Raw genomic sequence first — 26,197 nt, 5'->3', positions numbered from 1 at the left:
TAGTTTTGGTCAAAAAAATGACATTACAAAATTCTTTGTCACGCCAAAAAACAAATTTAAACGGAAGCATTGTATAATTGAGACAACAAATTGTATCTGGGGAAAAAGAAGAAATGCCCAATGGCGGAGTCAAGTCAACCAGGTCCAGTCCCTACTGGCGTCATGCGAGTCCTCCTCCGAGGAGGAACTTGTCCTCGGAGCAATCCAGCAATCGAGTAGGACAGCAGTTGCTGCGATCCCTGGCTCAGAGCTTACCGTCTGGCCAGGAAGCCGTGCGTTCCCGATCTTCCTGCCCAACCACACCTCGTCGTCGCCGCCAGGCCAGTGTCTGCAGATCGATGGGCAGTCCAGATTGTGTGCCATTGGTATCGCACAGTAAGCTCAAGACACCGGTTCGATTGAAGGCGGGTATGCCGGTGAAACCAGTGCTGGGAGGAGATCCACCCAATTCAAAGACTCCTGGTCAGTCTATGGTGGCCTCAGCTAAACGTCGCAATGAATCCCCCACAGTGAAGGCAAAAAGCAGGGAAGAAGAGTTCAATAAGATACCAGAGCTGGTTAGTGAGGCATCCGTTGCCAAGGCCAGAGAAAAAGAGTTCGAAAAGATACCTTCCAGAGTTCCGATCTTGACTGAAGAAAACAAGCCAACAGAAGTGAGAGACACAAATAATTCAGTTCCGGAAACGCAGGAGAACTTGAAGCCGGAAACGGAAACTAATTTAATAATAGAGGAAGAAAAGCCCACCGAAGGTATACCAGAAACGGAACCGAAGCCATCGAACTCGAAGATAATTCCCTGCTTTCGGGGAGAGTATCCCACACGACATCGTCCTGGTACTTGCCAATGGTTCCAATCCGACGTCCCCAATTGCGGAAATATCGTGACCATATGCGATGAGGAACAGCAAATTATGGGTGAAGCGGAAATAGTCACCGCATGCGAGGTTACCGAGGCACATTTCCTGAGCCTGCAATGTGAAGATGATAACATGAACAACGAACCGCCATCGATTTCGAGGTGCAGTAAGTGCACGGGTTGTCCACAGCAACAGAGTGGTAATTGGTTTGGACAGCAGCGATCTTGTCCTCAGCAGCAACAACCTTGCTTTCAACAGAAGCCATCTTGCTTGCAACAGCAACCATCTTGCTTGCAGCAGCAACCATCTTGTTTCCAGCAACAGCAACGAAATTGTGGACGAAATCCACCCTGTCCCAGTGCGAAACCAAAAGGATGTCTCAAGTGTCAGGAGCAGCAGCAGTCCAGCAAAGCATTTGCCTACAATCTGCAGCAGTCGATGCAGCAGCAAGTTCTGCCGCAGATGCAGAATATGTATCCGTGTCAGCAGCTTCAGCAAGTGAATCTCTGTGATCAAATGGAACAACAATTGCAACAGCAAGGCATTGAGGAGAACAACTATGGCCTGACCGAAATGCTGGCCGAGGAGCTAAAGAAGCAAATGCTCGAGGCTCAGGCGCAGATTGCCCAAGTGCAACTGCAGTTGAATAGTGCGTGTGGAGCCACAAGAGTGCGGCAGATGCATGTGCTGTCCCAGAATGCCACTGACGTCCCACGTTGGGCGCCAGAAACTCAGTTCATGGATGTCCTGGCAGAGGAACACGACGTGGGCGATGCTCAACCGGATGAAATAATGGAAAACGGCGACGAGGATCAGGGATTTAACGCGCAATTGGATCAGCATGCATTGCCGGCTAGCTTTCCGTGCCAAACTATCGAGTCCACCAGGTCGGAGACGATTTGGACCATGCCATCAGCTGCTCAGTCGTCACAGCAACATATGCAGTTTGGTCTGTATCCTGTGCCACTAACGATGCCAAATCAGAATAACTACTTCCAGCAGAATCCTCAACAATTTCCCTGCCAAATGGCTCCTTTTCAGCAGCAGCAACAACAGCAGCAAATGGCTCATTGTCAGCAGATTCAGTCGTGTAGAGCACCACCTTGCCCGCCCAAGAAGGCGCCTCCTTGCCAGCAGAAGCAGCAGCTGCAGCAGCAGCGATTATCCTGTCAGCAGCAACAGCCCATAAGATCTGGTCCACCAGCCCAGTCCAATAAGTGTTCTCATTCTCCACAATTTTGTCCCAGTTGTTGTTGCCAGCGGTATGCCCAAATGAGATTCATGATGCCCCGATGTTGGCTGCGCTAAAGATTTCGAAAAGTTCTAGGTTTGTGGGCGTAACTTATCTTGAACAGTCTTCAAGCTAAGATACCTTACAAATTCCAATTTGAACATGAAGTTGTGCAATTCTTCCGTTTAAAATTGAGGCGAATAAATGAAATGCTTTGAATAAAGTTTTGATTTTAAAGCCTAATATTTGAGTTTTTTGTCAACTACTTGAATTTCGGTCTTGCACATTTTAAATTCACAGTTTTCCAAACTTTAGCGGACGAGTAGTCAAGATTCTGAGCTGAACGCCCCATTTTGTTCAAATTACAGATTTTTCTATAAAATATATGGTCAGAGGAAGGGACATCCCCTCTGCAATTGTTTTAATTCAAGAATTTGTAATTTAAATCAAATGAACGGCGGTTTTCAGAGGTGTCAGCACACATGGTGCTATCAAAAAACTCATCCTTGCATTTATGTACGAAATAAAGCCATGCTGGGCAATGGCTATAGATTAGGTGGATCAGTTGGAACAGATTTGAAAGAGGGTATGAGGAAGTTCGGGAAAGAAGCCCAAGGAACTTCAAGGATTGTTGGCACTTCTCCATGTAAATTTGGCAAGCCAAAAGGACAATCTCCGTGCAAGGATACCTATACACGAAACTTAATAACAGGTAAATTATCCAAAGAAGAATTCACAACTGACTTCTAAATCTTCAGATTTCAAAGGAAAAACATGTTTAAATAAAGTTGGATCCACAAGTAAATCCTTGGCTAGTCAAGGAATGCAAAATCCAAAGTCAAAATCAGATTTGGAACAAAATCAAAAAGCGCTTGTTAAAGTCAATCCTAAGCGTAGAAGAGAACGTAAAAAGACGCCTAAAAGATCAACAGCTGGAAATATTGAACAGCCCTTAGATGACGATGGTATATGGTGAGTGGGGCTTTTCTAGCTTAACCTTTGTTTAAATGCGAATCGTAAATAGGTTTGAATGCAATGTGCCCTTTCGAGTAAATATTCCCTTTCCTATTAGCATGAAGAATCTATTTGGTTCGCAGTTGTTTCAAGGCAATAGCAACTATCAGATCCTTAAAGCCGTTGTCCCGGAAGGAAAGTTTCAGAAGAATAGTAAGCTAGAGTGGCCATTAAGCTTCTCAATGCGTCCAGCTCTTCCCAATCCAGATCTGCAATCTAGCAATTCATCCACCAAAGCAATAGCATTCACAAAGAAAAAAGGATTTAGACGTGGAAATAAAGCCTCGCCCTGCGAAACATCAACTCAAACCATCGAAGAAGAATCCGATCCTGTTTTGATCTGCCTCGAACAAATTAGAAATCAACTGGCTGGCAAAACTTCTGAAGGTCAAGAGAAAAACTTATCACGCTGCTTTGCTGAGAAATCTACAAATGAAAGTAGCATTCAGAGCGAAAGAAATGAAGCCGGTGTGGAAAATTCTAAGCAGTCATCCCCAAATGAACCCATTGAACCTGAGAGAGACGATAAAAGTGAGAATTCGAAGCCCTCTAATCCAAAAGAGACAGCATCAGTAGGAAGTTTTAAGAATAGTTCATCAAGGAATTCTTTAAACACATTACCGCAGCCTAAATCAGAGACCAACAATAAGGAAAAGAAAAGTACGCCTCCTAAAACTCAGGCAAAATCCAATGCCGATTCTTCATCGGTTTCCACAGAAAGTCAGAAAAAGTCTGAAGAAAAGGTAGAAGCTAATTCAATTCGTAAGGATGAAAACTTGAAAAAACCAAAGGAAACCGATAAGAAAACTAATTTTGTATGTGTTCCCACGCCTATTTTAAAACCACATATTTGTCTGTGCAGGATACCAAGAGTTATTCCAAAGTTTACAAGGGTTATGATGCCGAGTACAGTGTGTCAGCCTCATTTTATGGGTGGATGTCGAATGCCAAAATGGCAAAATCATAGGCAAAGCAACCAACATTACTGCCAATGTATCCACGCACAAGGACATCAAACTCGAATGCCTTCTACAACTGCATCTAGGAAGGATGCCATACAATATGAAGAAGTAAAATCAGTATCTTGTGAAAAACCGATGTCTATGGGCAAACGGGGTATTATGAAACGAGAATCGGTACAGCCTAATCGAAGACTCGGAGATAGTACCTTAAATAAGAACATTTGCTTTAGGGATCGCATCTCCACTTACAGTCAATCAACCGAAATGGAGCTGCCAAAAACAACAAAACAATGTCCCCGATATGATTGTTCATATACTTCCAGCAGAACCAATACTGATTGCGACTATAGATCCTCAAATAGCGAATTTAGATCCTCGAAGTGTGTGAAGAGTAAAAGTTCACAAAAATCTTCTGATATGAGTGTTTCAAATAGTAGTTATACTGCCACAAGTGAAAGGGAGTGTTTTTCTGAAGGATCGAAGACCAAGGAAAAATGCCCAAAGGAATCTTCTCCAGAAAGAAACTCAAATATAAGCAGCCACGAATCCCGGCCATCGTCTAGAAAAACATCTCATAGTTCTCTTAAGAATAGTTCGAAAACGAAAAAATCTTCCCAACTAAATGAAGTTAAACAAATTGTAAATAAAAATCAAGATATTCCACGAAATCAAACAAGAAATAAACGGAAACAACCACATAAGAATCGTATGAGTTCTGGAGGCGAAACTTTTCCAGAGAACTCCACAGATTGTGATCATGATGAAGTCTCTGAAGTGGCAGAAGCACAAACTCCGAGCACATCCAAAAACAGTATCTCAGAAGCTTTGAAAGCAAGTCATAGTAAAAGTGCCATTGATATAAAAGAAAGTAGCATCAGTAGAAACTCGGACCATTTAATTTCTGAAAGAAATACGCGAAAAGAAAGTTCGCAAGAAAGTGAGAAACGAAACCCGGATCAAAGAATAAATTTAGATAGCCATCAAAACGCTGGGGTTAATCCAAAAGAAACTACAGATCAAAGTTGCAATACAAATCGAGAAGTATCTTTCAGGCAGCGCTCAAATTCAGCTCCAGAATGCTGTATGCTTCAATTCGCCCAAGGAAACCAAACAAATAGATCTGAAAAACCACATCCAACTTCAGAGGAAAATTGCAAAGAAAGACACAGTTGTCCGGAAAACGTACTTGTACTCAAGGACGAAACTTGTGAAAGTGATTCAGATGACTATGAACTCGTAAGATGCAATGATATCTCAACAGAAGAAGAGACTGTACCTGCGAACTGTCCTGAATGCGAAACTCCGAACTACAGTATAAATGCAAGTATTATAAATCAACTTAGAAATGAGGAAAGCTCGATTAGTTCTACACAAAGCCAAATAACCTTTATCCTTGCTGACGATCAACGTCTAAATGATCTTAACATATCACAACAGGACCAAGGAAGGTATGAAAAATATACAAATAATTGTTTATATTTCCAAAACTTCCATTATTCCAGAGAAAAACCACCAATGGTGCAAGTACCTTTTCGTATGAGCAGCACGGAAGAATTGGGAATTTCTCAGCCAAAACAATTGTGAGTGTTCTTCTTTTTTGACAATTATGATCTCTTATTTTTAATCCAAACATATTTCAGGAGGAAATTGGGTCTAAAGTTCACCAGACTCAATACCAACCAACTTCAAATGGCACCAGCAACTACAAGACACCTTCCACTACAAACCCAGAAAACAAAAAGAATGAGGAATCGAAACTGCAATTCTTCTGTTGGTCAGATGAACGGTGTATTTGTTCTAGCTTCTTCGCCATCTACTAGAACGGATACAGCAGGCCAATCCACTGAAAGGAGAAATAGGAATCTGCAGCATATAAATCATCCAGGCGGTTCACATTCTTTGAGTAACAATCCACCATCTTTAGAAAATAGACGTAAAGCCCCATCCCAAACATCTTACCCAGTACTTAGACGTATTCAAAGAAATGATTCAAACAATTCGCAAAGCCGAAGATTCATTTCGGTTAGCAGCCAATATCCTGAGCAACTGAATATGTATTACGAAAATCAGCACAGACAAGATGAATACCGAACTTGTAATAGAAATAATAGTGACCAAAGCCACCGAGATAGTCATCAAAACGAAGAAAGGTCGCATAATTCAGCTATAGTTGGAGCTTCTGGGTATTCTACCGACTTAACTTGGACAGATCTACCTCCGAACTCCCGATTAGTAGCTCCCAATACATCGACTGATGTGGAAACACTGGAAACGGTAACCCTAATGCATCCTCGAAAACTTCGTAGTTGTGAAAGTGCTGGGAACAGAAACCAGGCAAATGCCAATGAAAACATAGTTCTTATAGAGACAACAACTCCCTGTAACAGGGAAATTCTACTCCAGGCCTGTGGACGACCGCCATGTAACTCTTGTACTCATCACTACACGGGTCTTCCCCCAAGTCTCCATCAAGGATTTACGAAGCCTCCGGATCATATGCTACAACCGCAGATCTCTGTGAGTGCTCCACAAAATATCACTCCCTTCGATGAGGGATTCCTTATAGATCCGCGGGATCAGTGGATGACCACTAAGTCACCAGCTTCAGCACCAGCCATGCAGCATCAATTTCAAATGAAGGAACAGTGTCAGCCGGAACATAGATCCTATCATCAATTTCAGGAACCTGTACATACTCCAGACACAAGTTCCTCTCAGCCCAGAAACCATGGCTACAATCCTCAACTAAAAGAGAACATTCGAATGCTTCCAGATGGATTCTATGAACGCACCGTGAATAAGTATAACATAACACGCATGGATTCAAACTTTCAGCCACCGGAATTTTCACTGCAGCCAGATTTTCTTCACGGAGAACAGCACCCTACTTTCAGACAGCACTCTTGTCCATATAGCAATCAATATCATCATCCGCAACTGATGATGACAGCCGTCCCAGATCCTAATCGACGTTATATTCCACCACAAAACCAATACCCAGCCGAGATGTTCTGGCCACAGCAAAATGTACATTTGGATTACTATGATCAATCGGAATACCAAATTTAATCCAAACAGTTGCAAGAATACATAAAATTACTTTAAAAACCAATTAAAATTGTAGTTCTTCTATTTAAATTAAAAATATGGTAAACGATTTATAAACTCTATCAAACCAAATCTTTCTTATTAGAAAATCAGTGAATACAAATTTCTAAACCATCGTATAAAATCAAATTAAATAAATGTTCAAATTATCTGAAGTCTTATTAAAAACGTTCGATAATTGAAACAAATTAAAAATTGCAAAACATTTTTTTTCGCGCTCAGAATGGTGATGCAAAAAGTTGATGACTATCGAAACGAATCGATAGGGTAAAGCCCGCATATCGGAACACCGCCCAGCTCTATAAACTTTTATCGATAAAGGAAAACAAAATTTGTTTATATGACTAATTTTCTCTTACACTCATTGTTTCATACACGCACACGATCGAAATACGAATGAATACGAACGCGGCCAATACGAAAACAATGGCCAACATTGTTGATAAGATAAGATAACTCCCGTTTCCAATGTCTTTGCTGTCTTTGCTTTAATGCACATATATCGCGCTGCGAATGATTCGAATTTGTTCAGCAACTACGCCAAGAATTGTCAGTAAACAATGGCAACTCACGCCGAGAAGGAGTTCTACCACCTGGTACGTAAGCCCAAAGGAAAGCCAAGAAAGCCGCCAAGAATACCCACAGCAGATTATAGGCGCACGGGTGTTGTCACATCATGTGCATAGTGTAAATACCGAAATGTTTTTGCACACAACTACAGGCGCGCCGCTCAAATTTGCATAAACATTTCGCTTAAGAAGTCAGCCTTGAACCAGATTATATGGAACAGCTCGAAATATCATCAGCTTTTCACACGACTTGCAACACCACAGAGACTACACTACATGCTAATCCCAAGTTTCTCCGCTTCGGATGACCCAGAAAATTAGAAACTGCAATGAATGCTATGCGGACTACATCCACTTTTATCAATTGTTCAATCTGCACACAAAGGCCTTTCAAATTTTTTGATTACCGACCCAAATTCGGCACGATAAGAAGTGAAATCCAGTATTTAGATTACCTTCTGTTATCATAAATTCATAACAAACACAGAGTGTAGCTGTTTGGAATCTTTTTTGTAAAAGCATCGAAATGTTTGCACTTCCAAACTAAATAGTCGATCAGTGAGTCACATTGTTTAGATTGAATTCCACTAAAAGTTTGTATAGATATCGTCCGCCAAAATCCGTCCATATCTTATGAGCTGAGTCAGTCACTTCTTCGAAGGTGTAAAATAATAATTTCTTCTAGGTAACAAACTATAAAATTAACATTTAATTTCAGAACGTCAGCGTGTCCAAAGCTTTAAATGGTCTGGAAGCGCCACTCAAAACCAAACATGCCCGCTCCATTATTATTATGATACACAAGGCCAAGGAGGCCAAAACATTCTGGATGATCATCTCGCGGCAGCCTTTGATGCAGAACAGATTTACCGCCTGGAAATTTTCGCATCTGCTGCACAAGGTCCTGCGAGAGGGTCATGAAAGTGCCATCCGGCACTCACAGAGCCACAAGAAGATGATACTGGAGGTGGGAAAAATGTGGGGCCTGCTGCAGGACGACATTGGATGCTGTATACAGGCATATAGTAAGCTCTTGGCCACAAAATTAAACTTCCACGACAAAAATCGAATGTTTCCCGGCACCCTGAACATTTCGTTCACCGAACTCTTCATTGCTGTCGATAGGGATTTAAATTATTGGTAAGTAAAAATAGAGATATATTACTTTCAAACTACTAAGACAAAACCATTGATTTCAGTTTTCAACTGTGCGTGGAAATTTTCGACTACTTGGAGGATATAATTGCGTTGCAATTGACGATATTTTCATCTATGGAAAAGTATAGAATGTCGTCGATGACACCGCAGGGACAATGTAGATTAGCGCCAATAGTTTGCCTTATCCAGGATTCCAATGCGTTGTACGATTTAAGCGTTCGGTTAATGTTTAAACTACACGATGGTGTACCATACGACGTTGTTTCCGGACACAGAGATCGGTTTCACGGCCTGTTTTTAAAGTTGAAGAGTTTTTACAACAAAGTGCGACCGCTTCAGTATTTCAAGGACCTAATAACAATCCCGGAATTGCCAGACTCAAGTCCTAACTTCAAGTCCCAAAACGATTTCACCAGTTATGTTCCGCCAGTGGTCCACGTTCCCCAGGAGCCCGATCCTGTTGTTGAAGACCTTGTGGATACCAACAATCACGAGCTGGAAGCCTTCAGTCAAGCCCAACAGCAGCTTAGCATGTTGGAGGGCATAATCAGCGAGAAAGAGGCTAGCATTGAGGAACTGTCATTCAAATTGGACGCTATGCAAAAAAATTTCGACGCACTGCAGCAAAGCTACAGACACGACATTCAGGAGTTGCAACAGAACAATACTGTGCTCTCAAATGATCTGGTCTTGGCGAGAGAAATGTGTGCCACCTTTCGGATGCAAAACGACGATCTTGAGATGCAACTGAATCAGAACCCAATTCTTTTACGTAAATAAATGCTCATTCAACTTAATGAAGTCATATTAAGGTACTTTAAATTTCAGAAAAAGCTATGGAGGAAGAAGAAAAGCACAAGTTATCGTCGGAAAAGTTTAATAAACTCAAAACTCTATACACAAAGATTCGGGATGAGCACATTCAGCTGCTGAGAGAGGTATGTAAAAACTAAATATTTTCTATTTCCTATACTAATATTCATTCATTTACTTTTACATCAGCAAAGTGATTGCAACAAGTCCTTGAATAAAGAGAAACAAGTGAACTCACAACTATTGTTGGAAACTAAGGAGCTTACCAATGAAATTTCCAAAATTAAAGTAAACGTAGAGGAAAAAGAGAAAACAAACTTGACTCTGCAAAAGCAAATCGAAGAGCACAAGGAGAAAATATCACATCTTGAAGCAGTCAAAAACGAGATGAAGGAGAAATTCGATGATGTGGTTAAACAAAAGCAAATTCAGGAACTCGATATTAACTCCACTTCCGAAAACCTAAGGTTAAATTGCCTTAAAGTCGAAGAGCTCAATGGAAACCTCAATGATACCCTGGAAAAACTGTCGAACGCCGAAAGCCAAATAAATGCAAAGACCGAGGAAATCGAGAAAATGCTAAGAGCTTTTGAAGCGGAAAAGGCATTGCTCTTAACTCAGATTGAACAACAGAATGTTGAAAGTAAAAGCAATAGTGAGGCTCAGAACGCTCAATTGCAAGAAATAATTAATAACTTGGAACAAAAGGATAAGGAGTTCAATGAAGTTCAGCTTCAGCTGTCCAGCGCGGAAAGGCAAATTAGTTTAAAGGCGCTAGAAATTCAAAACAATTTAAAGGCGTTTGAAGCGGAAAAGTCAGTGCTATTAACTAAAATAGAGCAGTTAGATATGGAGCACAAAAACAACAGCGATGCACAAAATGCTCAATTGCAGCTAACTTTGAACAACCTGGAGCAAAATGAGAGTGCATTACAGGTAAATAAAATCTATTTCAATCAAGAACATTATATAAACTACTTTTCTTTCTTCAGCAAACCAAGGAAATTGTAAATCAACTAAGGCAGGAAAATACTTCAGCGGGTCAGCGTATCGAGGATTTGCAAAGCAAACTCTCGCTTACTGAGGTAAAACTAACCCAAGCAACACAGCAAATTGATTCCGTGACAAGTTCGTACCAAACCTGTAGTACCGATTTGAGTGAACTCAGAAAATTGGTGATCAAAACTGTAAAGGAAATATGCAATTCGAAGTTGAGTGGCTCGGACCAACAGCCTTTAGATGCGGTGCCAAACATAATACGCGAAATGGAGACCATTTTGAATAAGTTCAATAACTCATCGGCTATAAACTATGTCGCTTCAACCGAAGGAATGCAAAATGTTATGTATCTGGGTTACGTATTTATAAAACTATACGATCAATGTGATGTTATCTACAAAACAACCACTGCAATTGAGACAGGTCAGGGTAAGTTGATAACACTAAAGACATAACCACATACAGCAAACTAATTTTATATTATTTATTTTGCAGAGATTTTCTCAAAGACAAATTTGTTATGTACAGATGTCTGTCAATTGTTCCAATACTTATTAAATAATGAAACAAAAGAACACGAGAGACAGAAAACAATAACTGATATACAGACAAAGCTGAGAGATATTGAAAAGCTTATTGAGAAAATAAAGGCCTCCTTTGAACAGAAGATTGATTTGGATAAGCTGCTCGAAATCGAGCTACGCGAGATGGACGCTGCTATTGATGATGCAGCCTCCAAAATTACCGATCTACTTGCAAAGGCTCGAGAGAAGGACAACCAAACCAATTTAGAGGTAAATGGAAAAATAGTGGATGCGTGTACCACCTTGATGGAATGTGTCAAAGCTCTAATCCAAAAATCTCGTCTCCTGCAACACGAAATCGTGGCTTCCCAAAAAGGTAGCTATCAATATTTTTGAATTCAAAGAAGTTACTAACTAGTAGTTACTCTTTCAGGAAATGCGAGTGCTAATGAGTTTTATAGGCGGAACAGTCAGTGGTCAGATGGTTTGATATCCGCCTCGAAAAGTGTAGCGAAGGCAGCCAACTATCTGGTGGAAGCTGCAAACAAGGCTATTGAAAGTGAATCTGGAAAGAACTTTGAACTCATTGTGGCTGCCCAGGAAATTGCTGCCTGCACGACCCAAATGGTTATTGCGAGCAAAGTCAAGGCTGAACGTAATAGTCAAAAGTTATCCGACCTCACGAAAGCCTCGCGAAGCGTAACGCAGGCAACAGGAACTCTGGTCGCCACCGTCAAGGATTGCAACTCCCAGCTGGAGCAGCAGAGTGAAATAGAACTTGCTAAGCTAACGCCATCACAGATTAAAACGATGGAAATGGAAATCCATGTTAAGGTACTCGAAACCGAACAAGCTCTCCAAATGCAACGACTAAAACTCTCAGCGTTTCGTAAGGAGCATTACAAGAATGCCGATTATTAAATACCATATTTATTAATGTTACTAACTTTACAAACATTCTTTTTTAATGTATTAATGCCCGTCATGACAAATAATATATCTACACAATATTTACACTGCGGTCATTTTATCCTACAATGAATCCGTAATATCTGTTTATAGTATTCCGTGTCGATCGCTTTTTGATCCTTGATTTATATCACACCATAGTATGTGGGTTCATTATTTCTTAGATGCTTATTTTACTTACTACTTGAAATTAAAATAGCACTTATTGCCAAAGAAAATAAAATGTAACATTTGTTGTCAAACGGTTTTTGTTTATTATCACGAACCGACTTATTGCATTTTATAAAACGGCATGTTCACGTTCATCAAAGACACTTTTAGCGTAGTTTATCTAAAAAAAAAAACAAGTATGGAATATATGTGATAATCATTTCAAAATTTGTAAAAGGTAATAAATTATATGATAAACGAAGTCTGCTTCAACACTAATAGTATTATATTTTTGAAAGACAATTTATTAAGAAATCAAAATCATTACGAAATCGTATAGCTAAGATCAAAAGAAATAATCATATGTTTCATAATGATTTCTACTTACGCATCTTGATGCTGCCTCAGCACATTCCTCGGAACGACACCGTATCCTGGGCCTGGTAATCTTTGGAAGATTGGTCGATATCTCGATGTAGTGACTGGTCGACCCCCTGCTGCTCGTAGATGGCGCTGTGCCTGCATTCGTTACCACTGGATGGCACGAAAGGATCTCACTTACATGGCATTCAAACATAATGGTTGGGTTGCCGTCGCTTAGTGAAAATATTCGTACGTATTCTGTAGAAACCAGCAAGCGCAATCTGGCCTCCTTGTCGCTCCACAGATTGGGTTCATATGAAATTATCTTCTCCGAAAAGTTCTTTTGATTGATTAGGTACAGATATTGCTGTCCCTTGCTTTGGCGATTGGAATACAATGGCAAAAGACCACCAGGAGCACCAGTCACACATCTGGGTAGCCTTTTCCTTTCCGGAGCGTTTCTGTGACTATCTCGGCTTGTTTCACGAACGGCACTGGCAGTTTCCGACGCCAGGTCCAGTACTCCAATGATCGGTTTGGTGACGGTGCCTACTAAGCCCTTTCCCAATCCACTGAGGAAGCCGGGAACGCCATCGGAAGTGGCACCATCGTAAGTGTGTCTTACAATACTCGTTACTCCGCCCAGCAATCCAAATCCGAGACCCTTCAGACCCGCTGCAAGGTGACCGCCGGATGTATTGGACTGCAGTTCCAGAATGCGTTGCCTCGTCTCATTGTCGTGATCATCCAGCACAACTTTTCCCAGGCTATCGGACAGCGTTTCTGTTAGCTTCGCCGTCGAATTCGATATGCCATGCGTAACATTTTTCACCAAACTCTTGACGGAGCCCTCAAAAATCAGTCCGGATACTCCTTCCGAAAGATCGTTGGCAAATCCCAGTGGATTACCAAGGAAATCGACGCTGCCCAAAATTGCAGCCGCATGCCATTTGACTTGGTTGATGTAGTGCTTCTTCAGCTCCTTCCGATAAACGTCCATCGTCTCAAAGTGCAATTTATCCGAATACCTGTCGAGCTCAATCAAGGCATCTTCGAATTTTATAAGAGTGAGTCCAAGTGCCTTCTTGGTTTCATGCAACTCCACCGGCAACTTTGAAGAAGTGAATGCTGAAAGTCGAACCTTTGAAGAAAGAAATATAGTTGTATCAGACCATTAAATCTAGATTTTACAAAATTACCTGAGTTGCGCCAATACTTAAGTTCTCAAAATAGTATCTCTTCATATCCTGCAGAATAGGCTTATCATCCGTGTTCTCAAATTGGTATTGCACACTTAAGTTCTGGCGGTTAATCTTGCCATAGCCCAGAAATGAAGCCACTTTGAGTATCAGCTTCTCCTCCAGACTCGCCGTTGAGGGTTTCAAGTCCAGGGTTAAGTACTTGAAAATGATTGCGTTCTTGTTGGGGGAGGGTAACATTTTCAGTTTGAGAACAACTGCATTTTGTTTTTCTTCAAGGTCATTCGAAGTTTGCGTGTGCAACGCAATCGGACTCGCTGCATCCAGCAATTGATTATCGATTTGTATATAGGCAATATTCAGATCTAAGGAATTCTCCAAAGCACTCTGCACAATATCACAATTTATGTGATCGAGGCTGATGAACATGATTTCCTCACAAGGCTTGCGAGCTATGATGGATATGCCGATTCCTTTAACAAGCTCCACATTAATCTAAAATGATATAAATCTCAGTTTTTTATACTTTGGATATTTTGATGGTCCTACTTACCAGATACTCATGCACGAATGATACTTTTCCCTTATCCGTAATTTGCCTATTATTCAGCGAAGCATGCATCCATAGTAAATCGGGTGTTAGGAATACTGAATTTTGTTTAATTTTAATATCACATATTTCGATCGTGGATATGGGTCCATCCATTTTCGTTGATAGCTCCAGCTGACCCGATCCAGGCCTCAGTTTCTGTGCCACAATGTGTTGCCCGATGGGTATTTGTTTACTCGAACTTGACCTATTTTCCGTTCTGCCCACGACTGCCTCGTAGTTGGGCTTCAGGCCGTTCTCCCCAAATCGGGACTATAAAGTAAACCATTTTAGATCAAAGGCTATCAATAAAACTAAAAGAAATCCTTACCTGCACGCACATATTGGCATGGCACATTAGCCGGCCATTCTCAAATCTCCATGTCTGCGTTGTAACTCTTTGCTTATTCGGTGTTCGGACTACCAAGTTGGTGAACTCCATGGGATTCGGAGCCTTCTCCAGATCGAGTACAAGTCTCACTGCATTCGCATCATTTGTTTGAATCGGCGGGGTGGATCCTTCATGCTCCAACTGACCATTCGAGTTCATTAGCCACAATTGTGAGCGGTCGCCCGAGTTCTTCTCAACTATCACCACTTTTTTACCACGTACGCCCAAAACCAACTGCCTGTGCGTGTTTTCCTCCTCATTCGAACGCTCAAAAGTTCCTTGAAATGCGATGTAAATGAAGTTGGTGTACGTTAGTGTTTTCTTAATGTTGTTTTTGTTGTTGATCGGGAACTCTATCATGTTTCCTCCGGGCGCCTCCATCAGCAAAATCTGTTGGCCCAAGGGATCATCCATGACATATGATAACGACGATTGCGGCCTAACTGGCGTAATCCAAACGGGCTTCGATCTCAGCTGTGAGAAATTGATGACAACTTCCGAACAATTGTCAATTCGAATCGGTGGTGGCAAAGTTCGCGCGTCCGTGAATAAGAGTATAAAAGTAGCATCCTTCGAGATGATTTCCAAGCGAAGAAAAAACATTTCTCCCCACTCATTTCGCACATTGATGTACAAGCTCTGGACATCCTTAATGGGAATTCCCTTTGACCAACAGCAGCACTCGATCTCCGGAATTCGTACGCAAATAATCTGCTCCTGATCCCAGTTGGGCCAATGGAAAGCGAAGTTGCAATCAACGGGTGCTGATATAATCTTACGCGGATCGGGACGGTCCTAAAAATAAATAAAAATATGTATCACATAAGCTTAATTTAGATAATAATATTAAAACTCACATAGTTAACAATGTCGCAGAGTTGCATAAACTCCAGCTTAAAGCCACTACGATTGTGGAGATGGAATCTGGGAGACAGAGTCACAAAGGTCGTACAAGCATAGAGTCCTCTGCCCCTCCTGACGCTGATACCAATCGCATAGCTGCCCTTTGTATTTTCCGCACGCAAATCCCTGTCGGCCAAATCCTTGTGCGTACTAAAACTTTTGCACCACTAAAAACATGGGAGTAATACAAATTAAATGACAATAATATCTAGCTAGACTTTAGCATACCATATTGTTGGAGCCATAGGCTTTGCCCAATCGCAGTACCAGTGCCGGAGATCCTTCCTGATCCGAAAACGAGAACATTAGCGGCGCCACTTGCCGCGCAGTTTCGTGCTCCTCGAATTGCCCAGCTGCCGTATGACTGGTTCCTTCTTGTTTGTAGATCAGTGGAAGTCCTGTTTTGTTGATGATCCAAACTGGAGCACTGATATATAGTTCCATTCCCTTGCCTGGCACCGATTGTATGGATACGCGCACGTGCAGTTCCCGCTTCTTGATGTCAAACAATTTCAGTTTCGGTTCTATAACGCCCCTGTGGCTCACGGGAATCTTAAGTTGGCCCGAAAGTTGAAAGTTGTCCAGTGTGATGCTCAGGTTGAGGGGCTGGCAAATGTTAACGTTGTAGATATTAACACTTTCCGATGAGTTTATTCTGCCGGTGGCATGCTCGTGGATCTTGAACATAAGGTCACAGCAAAGCATATTGTTTATCTTGAGCGGTGGCAGAAGCGTAATCTTATGACCCGGTAAATTCTGTTCCTTACAGTGATAAATTTCCCGGCTTATATTCACGAAGGTGTACAATAAACTCTTGTTGGTATCGTAGCCAGCGAGTAGCTGTCGGGTGTCATCCTTGCCGCAGGCTTTCCACAGGATTTCCTCATTGCTGAAACCAGTGTCCTCGTAGGCATCGCTCTCACTCGTATTGTGTGCCACATATAATGAGGCATCGATGAACTTGAGCGGCACAGATAGTTCATCGTTTGGCTTTATTACACTTATTGAACTCAGTCCATCGCTGTGAGTGCCTTTCAAGGTCATTTTAAGGAATACATTCCGATCCAATTTGTTTATCACGCCCAACGAGGACTTAACTTTGATGAGCTTCTGGGCAGATCCAATCAATGATATATCGAAGACTATCCGGCTTTTCGTCAAAAACTGCGAGTCCAATTTTGTGGTGCGGAAAAACATACCCACTTTGTCCACCGATATGGGTCCAATCAATGTCCAGCCGTGGATCTGTACGAAAATCTGGTGCAGATTCAATTGGTGAGAGTGCACGTGTCTAAGTTTGCTTTTCTGGCTAAAATCAAATGTTTTCGTCTCGTTGGGCTGCACGGAATACCAGTTCTTGATCAATTCCACCTGCTGTAAGTCGGAACGCGTCAAATCACCAAGTGGAGCGTAAATCGGTTTAAAAAGCAAAGGTGTTCCGCTGAGATTTTGGAGCGCGAAAGGAATAAAAGGGGAACGTTGCCTAAAGTTCTTGGCTCCATTGTCATTGAAATCGTTTGTCCAGTTCTTCAGAACCATGTGAAACAGTTCGATGAACGTGGATGTCACATTCAACTTGAGCATCTGCTTGCTGGAAATTCCAATCTCAAAGCGTTTTTTGTTATCCAGATGACCCTTGGTGTACTTCCAGTTCAAATTGGACTCCCACGTCTCTGCCACTGGTTCCCATCCACTCAGACGACGATTATAATAGTTAACGGAGACTTCTGTGTCGATGTTACCCAAGCTATAGTGCCGAATATTTGTCTCCTTGGGATTGGGATCCTGCGTTTGGAAAGTAAAGTTGAGCAGGAACTTCGAGAGCGAAACCTCCAGCAGTGGCACATCTGCATCCATGCAATCGTCGATTATGAACACCGATATGAGACTGGCGTCCACCACAGCGGTTTTCATTTCCAGTGCGGGATTTCGGTAGGTGTTCTGTTTTTGCTGGGACAGCCAAATGGCGGCATCGTTGATTCTCCAATTATTTATCTGCATGGCGTACAAACAGTCGGATATCTCGAAGCCCATTGCCACGAGCGGAGCCACCTTCTCCAAATCCGAATCAGCCTTTGATATAACGTTCTTCGATCTGGATGTTTGTGTGGGCAGTAGTCGCGCCATTCTAGAAAATAATTTAACATCAACATAGGAAAGCCGAATGTTCAAGTGTTTCTGAATCAGTATGTTCAAGCAATTACTCCGTAGTTCTATAATCAACGTAAAAGGATCGATTATGGACAAAGCACTCTCCTCTTCGGCGTCCAGGGTGCAGGAAAATATTTCCAAGTGGTTAATGTCCAAGGACAGAGGCACAATATTGCTATTTGGTTTATAACAAATGACAGTTGTACTTTTCAAAATGATTGCGTTTGAGTCCAAGCGACTGCATTCCTCAGCGAATATAATCTCCGAATCTGTAATATTTACAACATATTCCGTGGAAATACTGGTGTCCATCTGAGGTTTTTGAGCAATCTGATTTGCCGCACTATTTACCACAGGTGCCGGTGAGTCTTCTTGCAAATATGACTTCAATTGATCCAGAAAACTGAGGAGAGCAAACACTCTCATGTTGTTGAGCATTATTGTGTACTTGGAAAAATTGGCCTTTTTCCTGCAATGGACTTCAACCTGCACGGAATTCTCGATTCGCACCTCCTTTTTGGATGGCTCCAATATGTTTTTAAATACGTTTTCGTTACTCTTGTCGCGTTCGTTTCTCTCGTCAACAATTAGAATATTGCTCGATATTAAGTCTATATCCTGTGAGCCGTCGCTGAACAAGTCGATTTCCAGAGTGGATTTCAAAAAGTGGATACACGCCAAAGGTTCTATGGCAGCACTTTGCGAAGTATTTAAAGCCAGAAGCAGTGACACATCTTCCAGTAAAATTCGAATCGAAATCAGAATGGACACTATCTTAGAAACTTCATTTTTTGGCATTAGGTTAATGGTAGAGAGTCTTTCGATGGATGTGCAACTGTTATTGTGGTAGTTCATGTAAATATCATCGGTTTGTTCTCCAATATTGTTGTTTAGAAAACTTCGAATCAGTTTGTATTGCTGAATATTGATGATGCCACTCAATTTGGAGAAGGTTCCTTGAACACTGATGTCTGGACAGACACGCTGAGCATCTGCCGAAAGGTTTCTCTCCAACTGCAGATGAAGGAAGCATGACTCATTGAAGAACGGCTGACCCAATCGTAGGAAGTTCATATCAGCGATTATAATTCGATCTTTCTCCTGATCAGCTTTAGCTTTCATGGAGCTTCTTTCGCCGGAGAATAGGTTTATATTGACCAGGTCAATTCGCATTACATCCAAGATTTCATCTTTACTTGGCGTTGCACTCATTTTGCTTATTATATTGTTGTCACTGGCAAAGTGGAAACTATTTTTCAGAGAGAACTGGCCAAGGTATGCGATTATTACTTCATTTCTGTTATAGGATGATGGAAGCACTATAACTGGAGAATCAGCTTGAATAACTAGCTTCATTTTCGATGGCCGCATATTCTGTTCACTGCCATGTTTCTTTAATTTTCTAATAACAGGCTGTACAAATAAAAAAAAAGGGATTAAAAGGATAAAGAACATTGAAGAATATCTGGACATTACCGTTTGCAATTGCAACAGATCCTTAACGAAAACATGTAACTCGGTTGAAAAACGTTTTGTGTGTATATAATGCACTGCAGACATGTTGATTCGCAGGGTTGAGTCGGTGTCCAAAGTCTTTAAAACATCCAGATCGACAAGTTTTCTATTAACAAGGCAAAGAACTATATATTAGTATTCAAATCTGGGGTTTAGCTCAGCCTTACTTTTTATATACAAAGTTTAACGCTTCCGTCCCACTAGTAAGAAACTTCTGCTTATAAATGTTTCCATATTTGGTTAGATCATTAACTGACACGGATCCCAAGCAGCCTTCAACGATTTTGGAGAAGGGGTCCTGAAGAATCATGAAAACCGCATTCGACACATTTACTCTGGACAAGAGCGACTCATTGCGAATCAATGTAAAGTTGAAGCTCCTTATAGACACCTTCAGCTTACTACAAACTTTGTCAATATCTAAAAGAAATTATATTTGTTAGTTATAGTTAATTTTCCCAAAAACACTCACGTTTTTCAACCAGTTTCATCTCTTCGGGGTACTTTTCATTGACGTTATCCACGGAAACCAGGCCAAAGAAGTCGAATATAGTATACCACCGTTCAACGCAAATGGCCAAATTCAAGCAATTAAACTGAATTGAACTTGTTTGCTCCAGTTTACCATTTTGCGCAGATCGTCCCGTATGTGATTTGTAAATAACTAGCGTTTGACTTTCCTTCTTTTTGCCCAACTCATTTTTGTTGCAAGATGTATACTTTTTGTCTCCGCCAAAGACTTTAATCTGCATGTGGTTGTAGAAGCAGGACGGAACGGAGATGGATCGGCTTTTCAGTGAGTTACAATAGCTTGGTAGGTCAGGACACGAAGAGGATGTCATTTCATTTTTCTTTATCTTCTGTTCGAGGTCCACAGAGGTCACCATATTTCTAAACGGTGATGTTAGGTCCGACTTAAGATCCTCCATTAGCACAGACTTTAACACGACTTCCATATCCTTGTCAAATCCTTTTGAAACATGTTTTACATTAAAGTCTTTAAATGTTAAATTTATCAAATCATTATGATATTCATTCTGCAGGTTGATTTGAAACACGGGAACCGAGAACTGAATAGTTGTGCTGATAATGGATTCGCCATCAATATTCGCAGTTGGTTCAATATCTCCGTTTTGATCCAGTTCGTCCGATTCATTTAGAACGTCATTTGAGAAATTAGTTGCGTACCGAATGGATTCCAAAAGTAACTCATATTGTTTCCGGTTTAGTGATACTTTAAGCGCCTCAACCATACTTCCTTTTATCTGCGATTGAGTGAAATTAATGTATTTAAATTGATACGCATATAAACTATTGTAATTACTACTTACTGAGAACCTATTAAGTTGCTTGTCTCCATCATTATCGTCACTATATCCGGCATAAAGTTGTAAAGTAATCGCTGTATCGTGCAGTATGGGAATTGCGTCCTTATTTTTGGCAGGGTGAACATTGAAACTATACTCCCCTTCATCAATGTTCAAGGAGTATACGTATGTGTTTTTAATCTCAATCGTATAGGATTCATTAAACTCATCCGAATCGCATTTGACGGCATTGGAGCAACTGATCTTACCCAAATTTGCTATCAAAACATTCGTACTTGTGTTGGAAATGGGCAGAATGATTATGGGACTACTAATTATTATATCAAGCCTGAAAAGTAACAATTTAGGTTTAAAATTTAGTTAATTTTGAGTTTATTTTATAGTATACCAATTGTCCTGGCGATTTCGTTGTGGGTAAACTGGTCCGATTTGCTCAACTGCCCTAACCTGTTGCACAAACTCCTTGGCCATATCGGTAGCTTTATTACCAATGGAGGTGGCAAATTCTCTGTAAACATTAAAAGCGCTTAAAATATATTTTAAAAACATCTAACGTTTATTACTCACCGCAAACTCCTTTTAAAATACGTAATGCAGGCATTTACATCGCGCAAAAACCTGGGACAATGAGTATACGAAGCCGAAGCCATTCGCATTTGGAAAGTGCAAGTGGTCTTGTCACTCCAGTGGCTTTGAAAACTTATAGCATCACTTTCGTCGCTCTTCGTTTCTTCGTTGTAATTATTTGAGTATATTTCATTCGAAAGTTGACTAAGAACGGTTTGCTTATTTGTGTCGGAAGCTCTTAAAATTTGATCTCGGCCAACAGAAAGTATTCTCGGATGGCAAAAGGCTTCGGAGGTGATGTCTATAACTTGTATTCCACCAAGGGAACCAATAATGGATAAGTCCGATTGAAACGATGCATTGATTTTAGCTTCCGTCAGCGTAACAGTTCCAACTTTTCGACCCACATTAAATTTGTCCCTCTTGATGGTGTACAATAGCAGAATATTCAGTCGGAAGAAATCAAAGAATATTTCGTTGTGATTCTTATGATCGACTTGGTCAACCACATCAGCTGGTGCTTCAGTTGTTTCCTTTGGCGGTTCAGGGCTTTCGCTTGGAAAGATATTTTGTGCCAGAAGCGTCCTTTTAGCAAAGTTTAGAATTTCAATAATAGTATCCTGATTGGCTGAAATAAATAGGTTATTAATAGTTATATATTTCTAAAAATTATAATATTGTGCATTATACATACCAATTATGTCCAAACTGTTGAATGTGATGCTCGTAGTGTGAAGTTGCATTGAATTGCTTTCGTTGGGCGGAACAATTTTAATGTCGACCGAGATGAGCGCTGTGGAGTCCTCATCTTCGCAGAATTCTGTGGATCTATCTCCTAAATATGTTGATAGTCAAAAATATTATTATTATAAATTACCTTAGATCATGGCTTATTAATAGCAAACTGGGATTGTTAGTATGCAGTTAGCGCGCAATAGAAATGAAAAACGTTTCCTCTCCTCACATAGTACATACCCATTTTAATATTTTGAACTGCTTTTGTGATCATGTGCGGACTAGTAGCCCTATCAAAAAAATTTGGCGATCCAGGCGAAGTTGGCGAAACAATTGCACTATGTTTAAGGCTGCCAGATAAACTATCCATTCTATAAAATGCATAAATGTTTCGAAACCATTAAAAATTTCACACTTAAAAGTGCAAGGCACAAAGAACACATGCATACAGACAAAAATATTCAATTATCATAAATGTTTCTTTAAAAAATAAAAGTAAATAAAGATCTTTATCAAGCTTAGTGGCCAAAAGAAAAGCATTCTATCAAGCATTTCGCATGTATTTTCCAGGATGTACACTTACCCAACATGACGATGACTAGCCACCAAAAGTTCAAAATCTGGACCAAAAGATTGAATGGCATCTACGAGGAGTAATCCGTGAACCGACATGGAAATATTCATCTCATGGGGTTCCTTTGTTAAGCCAGCTCGTGCCCCAATAATTTGGAGCTCGGCAATGCTCCTTTCTGTCGATTGCATCTCGATCACCAGTTGATCCATTACAAACTCTATGACAACTCGGCTCCTATCGTCTTCCGCAAGGTTTTTGATTCTCTCGCTTGCGTAAATCGTGTTGCCGCCTCTGTAAATGTTTTCCATTTCCTTTGAAGCCTTTATAATGGGCTTCATAATGTTGCAACAATTGTTTATGAGTTCCTCGTTTCCATGGATTAATATCGTTGGGCAGGTGCCGAAAAGCATAAACGAAGGATACTCGGGATCGACGGTGAAGATATTCCTTTGCTCAAGTGTGAGATTTATATTAAATTTATCAATCAGATGGAAATTCGACGATGTTTTCAAGCAAGCTTGCCACCGTTCTTCGTATTTGCAAACCAGAACTTGAAGGTTTGTAAAGTTGATCAAATATTTATCGTAAATCTTATTGTGCAAAACGTACTCCAGTTGCACGTTTTTGTTCAGGAAGCTTTCCGTTTTTGGATTTTCCAGCAGCGTGGGAGATTCCGAACCACTTTTTTCCGAAGCAGGCGGAGTTGAACATGGAGTCAAATAGGTTTCATCGTCATCGCTTGTATTTTCCGATACAGCCGACTCTATCACAGGTATAACTCGCTTAACCTCCATTTTCCTCATTTCTAGTTTTCCGAAATCCAGCAAAACCATCAAAGAATTGCTAACTTTGTAGTTTTCCAAAAATATTATGCGTGGTGCGAAAATTTCAATTTCGAACATCCAAATTTTTCGATTTACCTAAGAAAAAACAAGAGTTAGTCTTTGGTTCACAACAACGTTTAAATATTAAACTTACCTCGTTTCCACTAAACATTTGATTCCAGTTCTTCATAAAGTCAGTTTTCTTCGTGACTCTATTGCGCGGTGAGTATTTAAAGGAATTCGAATCGGCCAGAAAATCTAAAAGCCACTGGATCGCATCCTCATTATAGATAAGATCTAGACCTTTTGATTTAATGTTCAGCTGAAAGCGTAAGTGATTGCAATTTTCGTATTGTAATTGAAACAGGATATCCTCCTGGAGAGCAGCATTCTTTACTACTTGATTTGGTGTCGCTGTATTCCCTGTTTGTGGCTTAATTAAGTAATTGTGCATCGTATCACTACTGGTTTTGTCTATTAGGTATACTTCTTGCAAGGATATGCCCACAGTGTAAGAAGTTAACTGTGGGCTCAACTGGAGGTAGGCGGAGAAGTTGTTGAATTGCATTTCCATACACTTGTTCCTGCCATCATTTAACTTCTCTTCGGTCTGCAGGATTACCAGTCCCTTGAGAAGATTGATTGAAAAGTGTCCGAAAACAGCATCGCTTTTTAAGTCGGTAGAGTTCTGAAGTGAGTTCTCCAACGCAACGAGAATATCATCTTCCAAATGTTTCAGCGATTCATCCTGTTCATTATTTGGGGTACTGGGACTGTTCGCATACCAGCCCATCCAGTTTGGAAACCAATGAAAGAGCATATTCTTGCCCTGCTCGTTCTGTGATTCAAAGGCGAAACCTTTCGTAAACACTTTTTCAAAGCATATCCTTCTCATTATGGTTAAATCCGAGATCTTTCTATCGCTTTCGATGTAGGTTTTAAACTCCTTATCTGCAGCGGATAGATTTTCGTTGGGATTTAATATAATTGATTTGTAGAGCAGCATGTAACGAAGGTTTTCCTTGAGTATTAACCACTTTTCCTCATTTTTCTTAAAGTCAAATCCATGGCATATGGTGGCGTATTTCCACCAAGCGATTGGACTACTTTCTACGGTGCATGTGGGTCGCTTTAGCCTGTATTGTCGAACTTCCTTAACCTGACGGATTTCTGAGAGCTTATCTAACATTTGCAGTCGCTGGACCTGGAAATATTCAAATAATTTAGCAGAACAAGTAATAAGCATACAAAATATGGTGATAACAAGTGCGTCATGGGAAGTAGAACTGTGTTTATTGGGGTACAAGTTCATTTTAGGGATTGGTTAGATAGAAATAAGCCAATTTGTTGGTGATTGATAAAGAACAAATATTATTCATTCACGAATAAAATGTATTGCTCGATAATCGCTTAAAAAGCAATCGAATGCTGATGAACTTTGGACCTCAGTAAATTACGCCTCATTTGAATGTTATTTGTGGCTTCAAGTTGGGCTTAGTTACCTTAGATATGTCTATGACCACCTCGGGAACCAGGAGTTCACAGGAAACCCTGGGTTTGTCTTTGGTACGTATCACCTGCTGGCATTTATCGCGCTTCCACCTGGCCGTTGCACAAATGGGTTTGATGATGAAATTGTGGGACCTGAGTTCGCAGGTGGAGTGCATTTTTTCGAGAATCTCCTGGTTAGAGTACGACTGACATTTGATGTCCTCGTGCAACAGATCCCAGTAGACCGAGAGCTCTTTGAGCTCCACCAGCTTGTAGTTCATTTCGTTGTTGTTCATTTTGTAGGACCCATTGGTCCAATCACAGTCGCAGCTCTGGGCGGTCAGAGATCCGATCTTGATGCCCGTGCATATCTTGCTCTTGCCGGTATCCACGATGTCCTCGAACCGAAAGTGCACATCGGATATCTTGAGTTCAATGTTGTCAATGATGTTGGTGGCCATGTTGGTGCCGTACTTCAGCCAGTTATTGTAGGACGAGAAGTAGTAGGACTCCATTTGCTTCCCCTTTTCGGAACGCCAACCCGCTTCAGCGGTGTCCAGCACGGCCAGCTTGTACTCCAGGTCCTGCAGCTTCTCCTTCTCGTAGTCCCAGTTGTCCAGGTTCTTCGGACAGATGATGCAGAACAGGCCCTCGATGGAGATGCACCATGGCGATGTCCTAAACTGGCGGACCGGAATCTGGAGTTTGATTTTGCGGATGCTGCCGGCGGTGACTTCGACCGGCAAATTGAACGAACGGAGGGCATCTTTGCGTATGGGTATGTTCTCGAGCTCAACTTCGCCTGCGGGAAAATATATTGTTTATGCGATGCGGAATAAAGATAAACAATTATATCACAGTACCCGAGAGCAGTGCCACTGACAATTGGGCGGAATTCAAGTTCTCCAGATACTTTCCCAGATACGTGTTCAGCACCCACGTTATAAGGTCTCGCAACATGCTTGTTTATTAACCACTGACGCTAATCCTATTAAATATTTGTTTTTAATTCATGTCCTAATACCACAACTATAAACATATGATTGGGGACTATCTACACCGCATAAATATTGCCGAGTCACAAATGGAACAAGTGGAAACGGAAAAGGTTGTGGAACTGGATTGCGGTTGAATAAACAGGTGGTTTCTTTGGTTTATATATTTAATAAACAATTTGAATGGGAAGTAGTTAATAGAATAATATAAATTAGTA

General features: G+C 40.9%; 4 protein-coding genes across 7 annotated transcripts; 3 read left to right on the top strand and 1 right to left on the bottom strand.

Moving 5' to 3' along the window:
- The first annotated feature begins 42 nt into the window (after window positions 1-42).
- Window positions 43-2,295, top strand: LOC117141696 (RNA polymerase II degradation factor 1). The gene has a single exon (XM_033305303.1). It carries the CDS (start codon window positions 114-116, stop codon window positions 2,163-2,165), a length of 2,052 nt encoding a protein of 683 aa, XP_033161194.1. The 5' UTR covers window positions 43-113; the 3' UTR covers window positions 2,166-2,295.
- Window positions 2,296-2,363: 68 nt separating this feature from the next.
- On the top strand, window positions 2,364-7,186 carry LOC117141463. 4 transcript variants are annotated; one of them, XM_033304920.1, is made up of 5 exons: window positions 2,364-2,800; window positions 2,847-3,060; window positions 3,113-5,512; window positions 5,567-5,644; window positions 5,705-7,186. In XM_033304920.1, exons 1-5 carry the CDS (start codon window positions 2,539-2,541, stop codon window positions 7,131-7,133), a joined length of 4,383 nt encoding a protein of 1,460 aa, XP_033160811.1. In that variant the 5' UTR covers window positions 2,364-2,538; the 3' UTR covers window positions 7,134-7,186. The 4 variants fall into 4 exon arrangements, with proteins under 4 accessions (XP_033160811.1, XP_033160814.1, XP_033160812.1 ...); XM_033304923.1 differs by having other exon boundaries at window positions 2,365-2,800; window positions 2,856-3,060; window positions 3,161-5,512; XM_033304921.1 differs by having other exon boundaries at window positions 2,365-2,800; window positions 2,856-3,060.
- A 287-nt stretch (window positions 7,187-7,473) lies between these two features.
- LOC117141734 (huntingtin-interacting protein 1-related protein) lies at window positions 7,474-12,249 on the top strand. Its single transcript, XM_033305351.1, has 8 exons — window positions 7,474-7,768; window positions 8,460-8,881; window positions 8,941-9,671; window positions 9,728-9,837; window positions 9,902-10,648; window positions 10,705-11,140; window positions 11,207-11,611; window positions 11,669-12,249. The coding sequence occupies exons 1-8, from the start codon at window positions 7,733-7,735 to the stop codon at window positions 12,154-12,156; spliced, it is 3,375 nt and encodes a 1,124-aa protein (XP_033161242.1). The 5' UTR covers window positions 7,474-7,732; the 3' UTR covers window positions 12,157-12,249.
- Window positions 12,250-12,434: 185 nt separating this feature from the next.
- LOC117141733 (vacuolar protein sorting-associated protein 13D) lies at window positions 12,435-26,029 on the bottom strand. The gene is made up of 19 exons (XM_033305350.1): window positions 25,848-26,029; window positions 24,996-25,786; window positions 23,648-24,697; window positions 22,679-23,589; window positions 22,336-22,466; window positions 22,055-22,195; window positions 21,361-21,988; window positions 21,182-21,301; window positions 20,797-21,121; window positions 19,938-20,730; window positions 19,633-19,885; window positions 19,427-19,571; window positions 16,028-19,363; window positions 15,754-15,966; window positions 14,837-15,691; window positions 14,470-14,778; window positions 13,917-14,411; window positions 12,743-13,858; window positions 12,435-12,535 (listed from the first exon to the last, which is right to left on the bottom strand). The coding sequence occupies exons 1-19, from the start codon at window positions 25,942-25,944 to the stop codon at window positions 12,485-12,487; spliced, it is 11,760 nt and encodes a 3,919-aa protein (XP_033161241.1). The 5' UTR covers window positions 25,945-26,029; the 3' UTR covers window positions 12,435-12,484.
- Between the last annotated feature and the right edge of the window lie 168 nt (window positions 26,030-26,197).

This window comes from Drosophila mauritiana, chromosome 3L (assembly GCF_004382145.1).
Source record: "Drosophila mauritiana strain mau12 chromosome 3L, ASM438214v1, whole genome shotgun sequence".
Classification (NCBI taxonomy): domain Eukaryota; kingdom Metazoa; phylum Arthropoda; class Insecta; order Diptera; family Drosophilidae; genus Drosophila; species Drosophila mauritiana.
Note: the sequence above shows the minus strand (reverse complement) of the source record. Positions and strands in the feature narration are given on the sequence as shown.

What these genes read in the sequence shown, in the direction of transcription:
- LOC117141696 (XM_033305303.1), top strand. Translation starts at nt 114, where the DNA reads ATGCCCAATGGCGGAGTCAAGTCAACCAGGTCCAGTCCCTACTGGCGT.
- LOC117141463 (XM_033304920.1), top strand. Translation starts at nt 2,539, where the DNA reads ATGAACGGCGGTTTTCAGAGGTGTCAGCACACATGGTGCTATCAAAAA. An exon ending in TTAGATGACGATGGTATATG is followed by an intron (nt 3,061 to 3,112) that starts GTGAGTGGGGCT and finishes AATCGTAAATAG; the next exon opens with GTTTGAATGCAATGTGCCCT. An exon ending in TCACAACAGGACCAAGGAAG is followed by an intron (nt 5,513 to 5,566) that starts GTATGAAAAATA and finishes CCATTATTCCAG; the next exon opens with AGAAAAACCACCAATGGTGC.
- LOC117141734 (XM_033305351.1), top strand. Translation starts at nt 7,733, where the DNA reads ATGGCAACTCACGCCGAGAAGGAGTTCTACCACCTG. An exon ending in GATAGGGATTTAAATTATTG is followed by an intron (nt 8,882 to 8,940) that starts GTAAGTAAAAAT and finishes CATTGATTTCAG; the next exon opens with TTTTCAACTGTGCGTGGAAA. An exon ending in AATCGTGGCTTCCCAAAAAG is followed by an intron (nt 11,612 to 11,668) that starts GTAGCTATCAAT and finishes TTACTCTTTCAG; the next exon opens with GAAATGCGAGTGCTAATGAG.
- LOC117141733 (XM_033305350.1), bottom strand. Translation starts at nt 25,944, where the DNA reads ATGTTGCGAGACCTTATAACGTGGGTGCTGAACACGTATCTGGGAAAG. An exon ending in AGTTCAAAATATTAAAATGG is followed by an intron (nt 22,196 to 22,335) that starts GTATGTACTATG and finishes CAACATATTTAG; the next exon opens with GAGATAGATCCACAGAATTC. An exon ending in CTGAGGCAGCATCAAGATGC is followed by an intron (nt 12,536 to 12,742) that starts GTAAGTAGAAAT and finishes TTTTTTTTTTAG; the next exon opens with ATAAACTACGCTAAAAGTGT.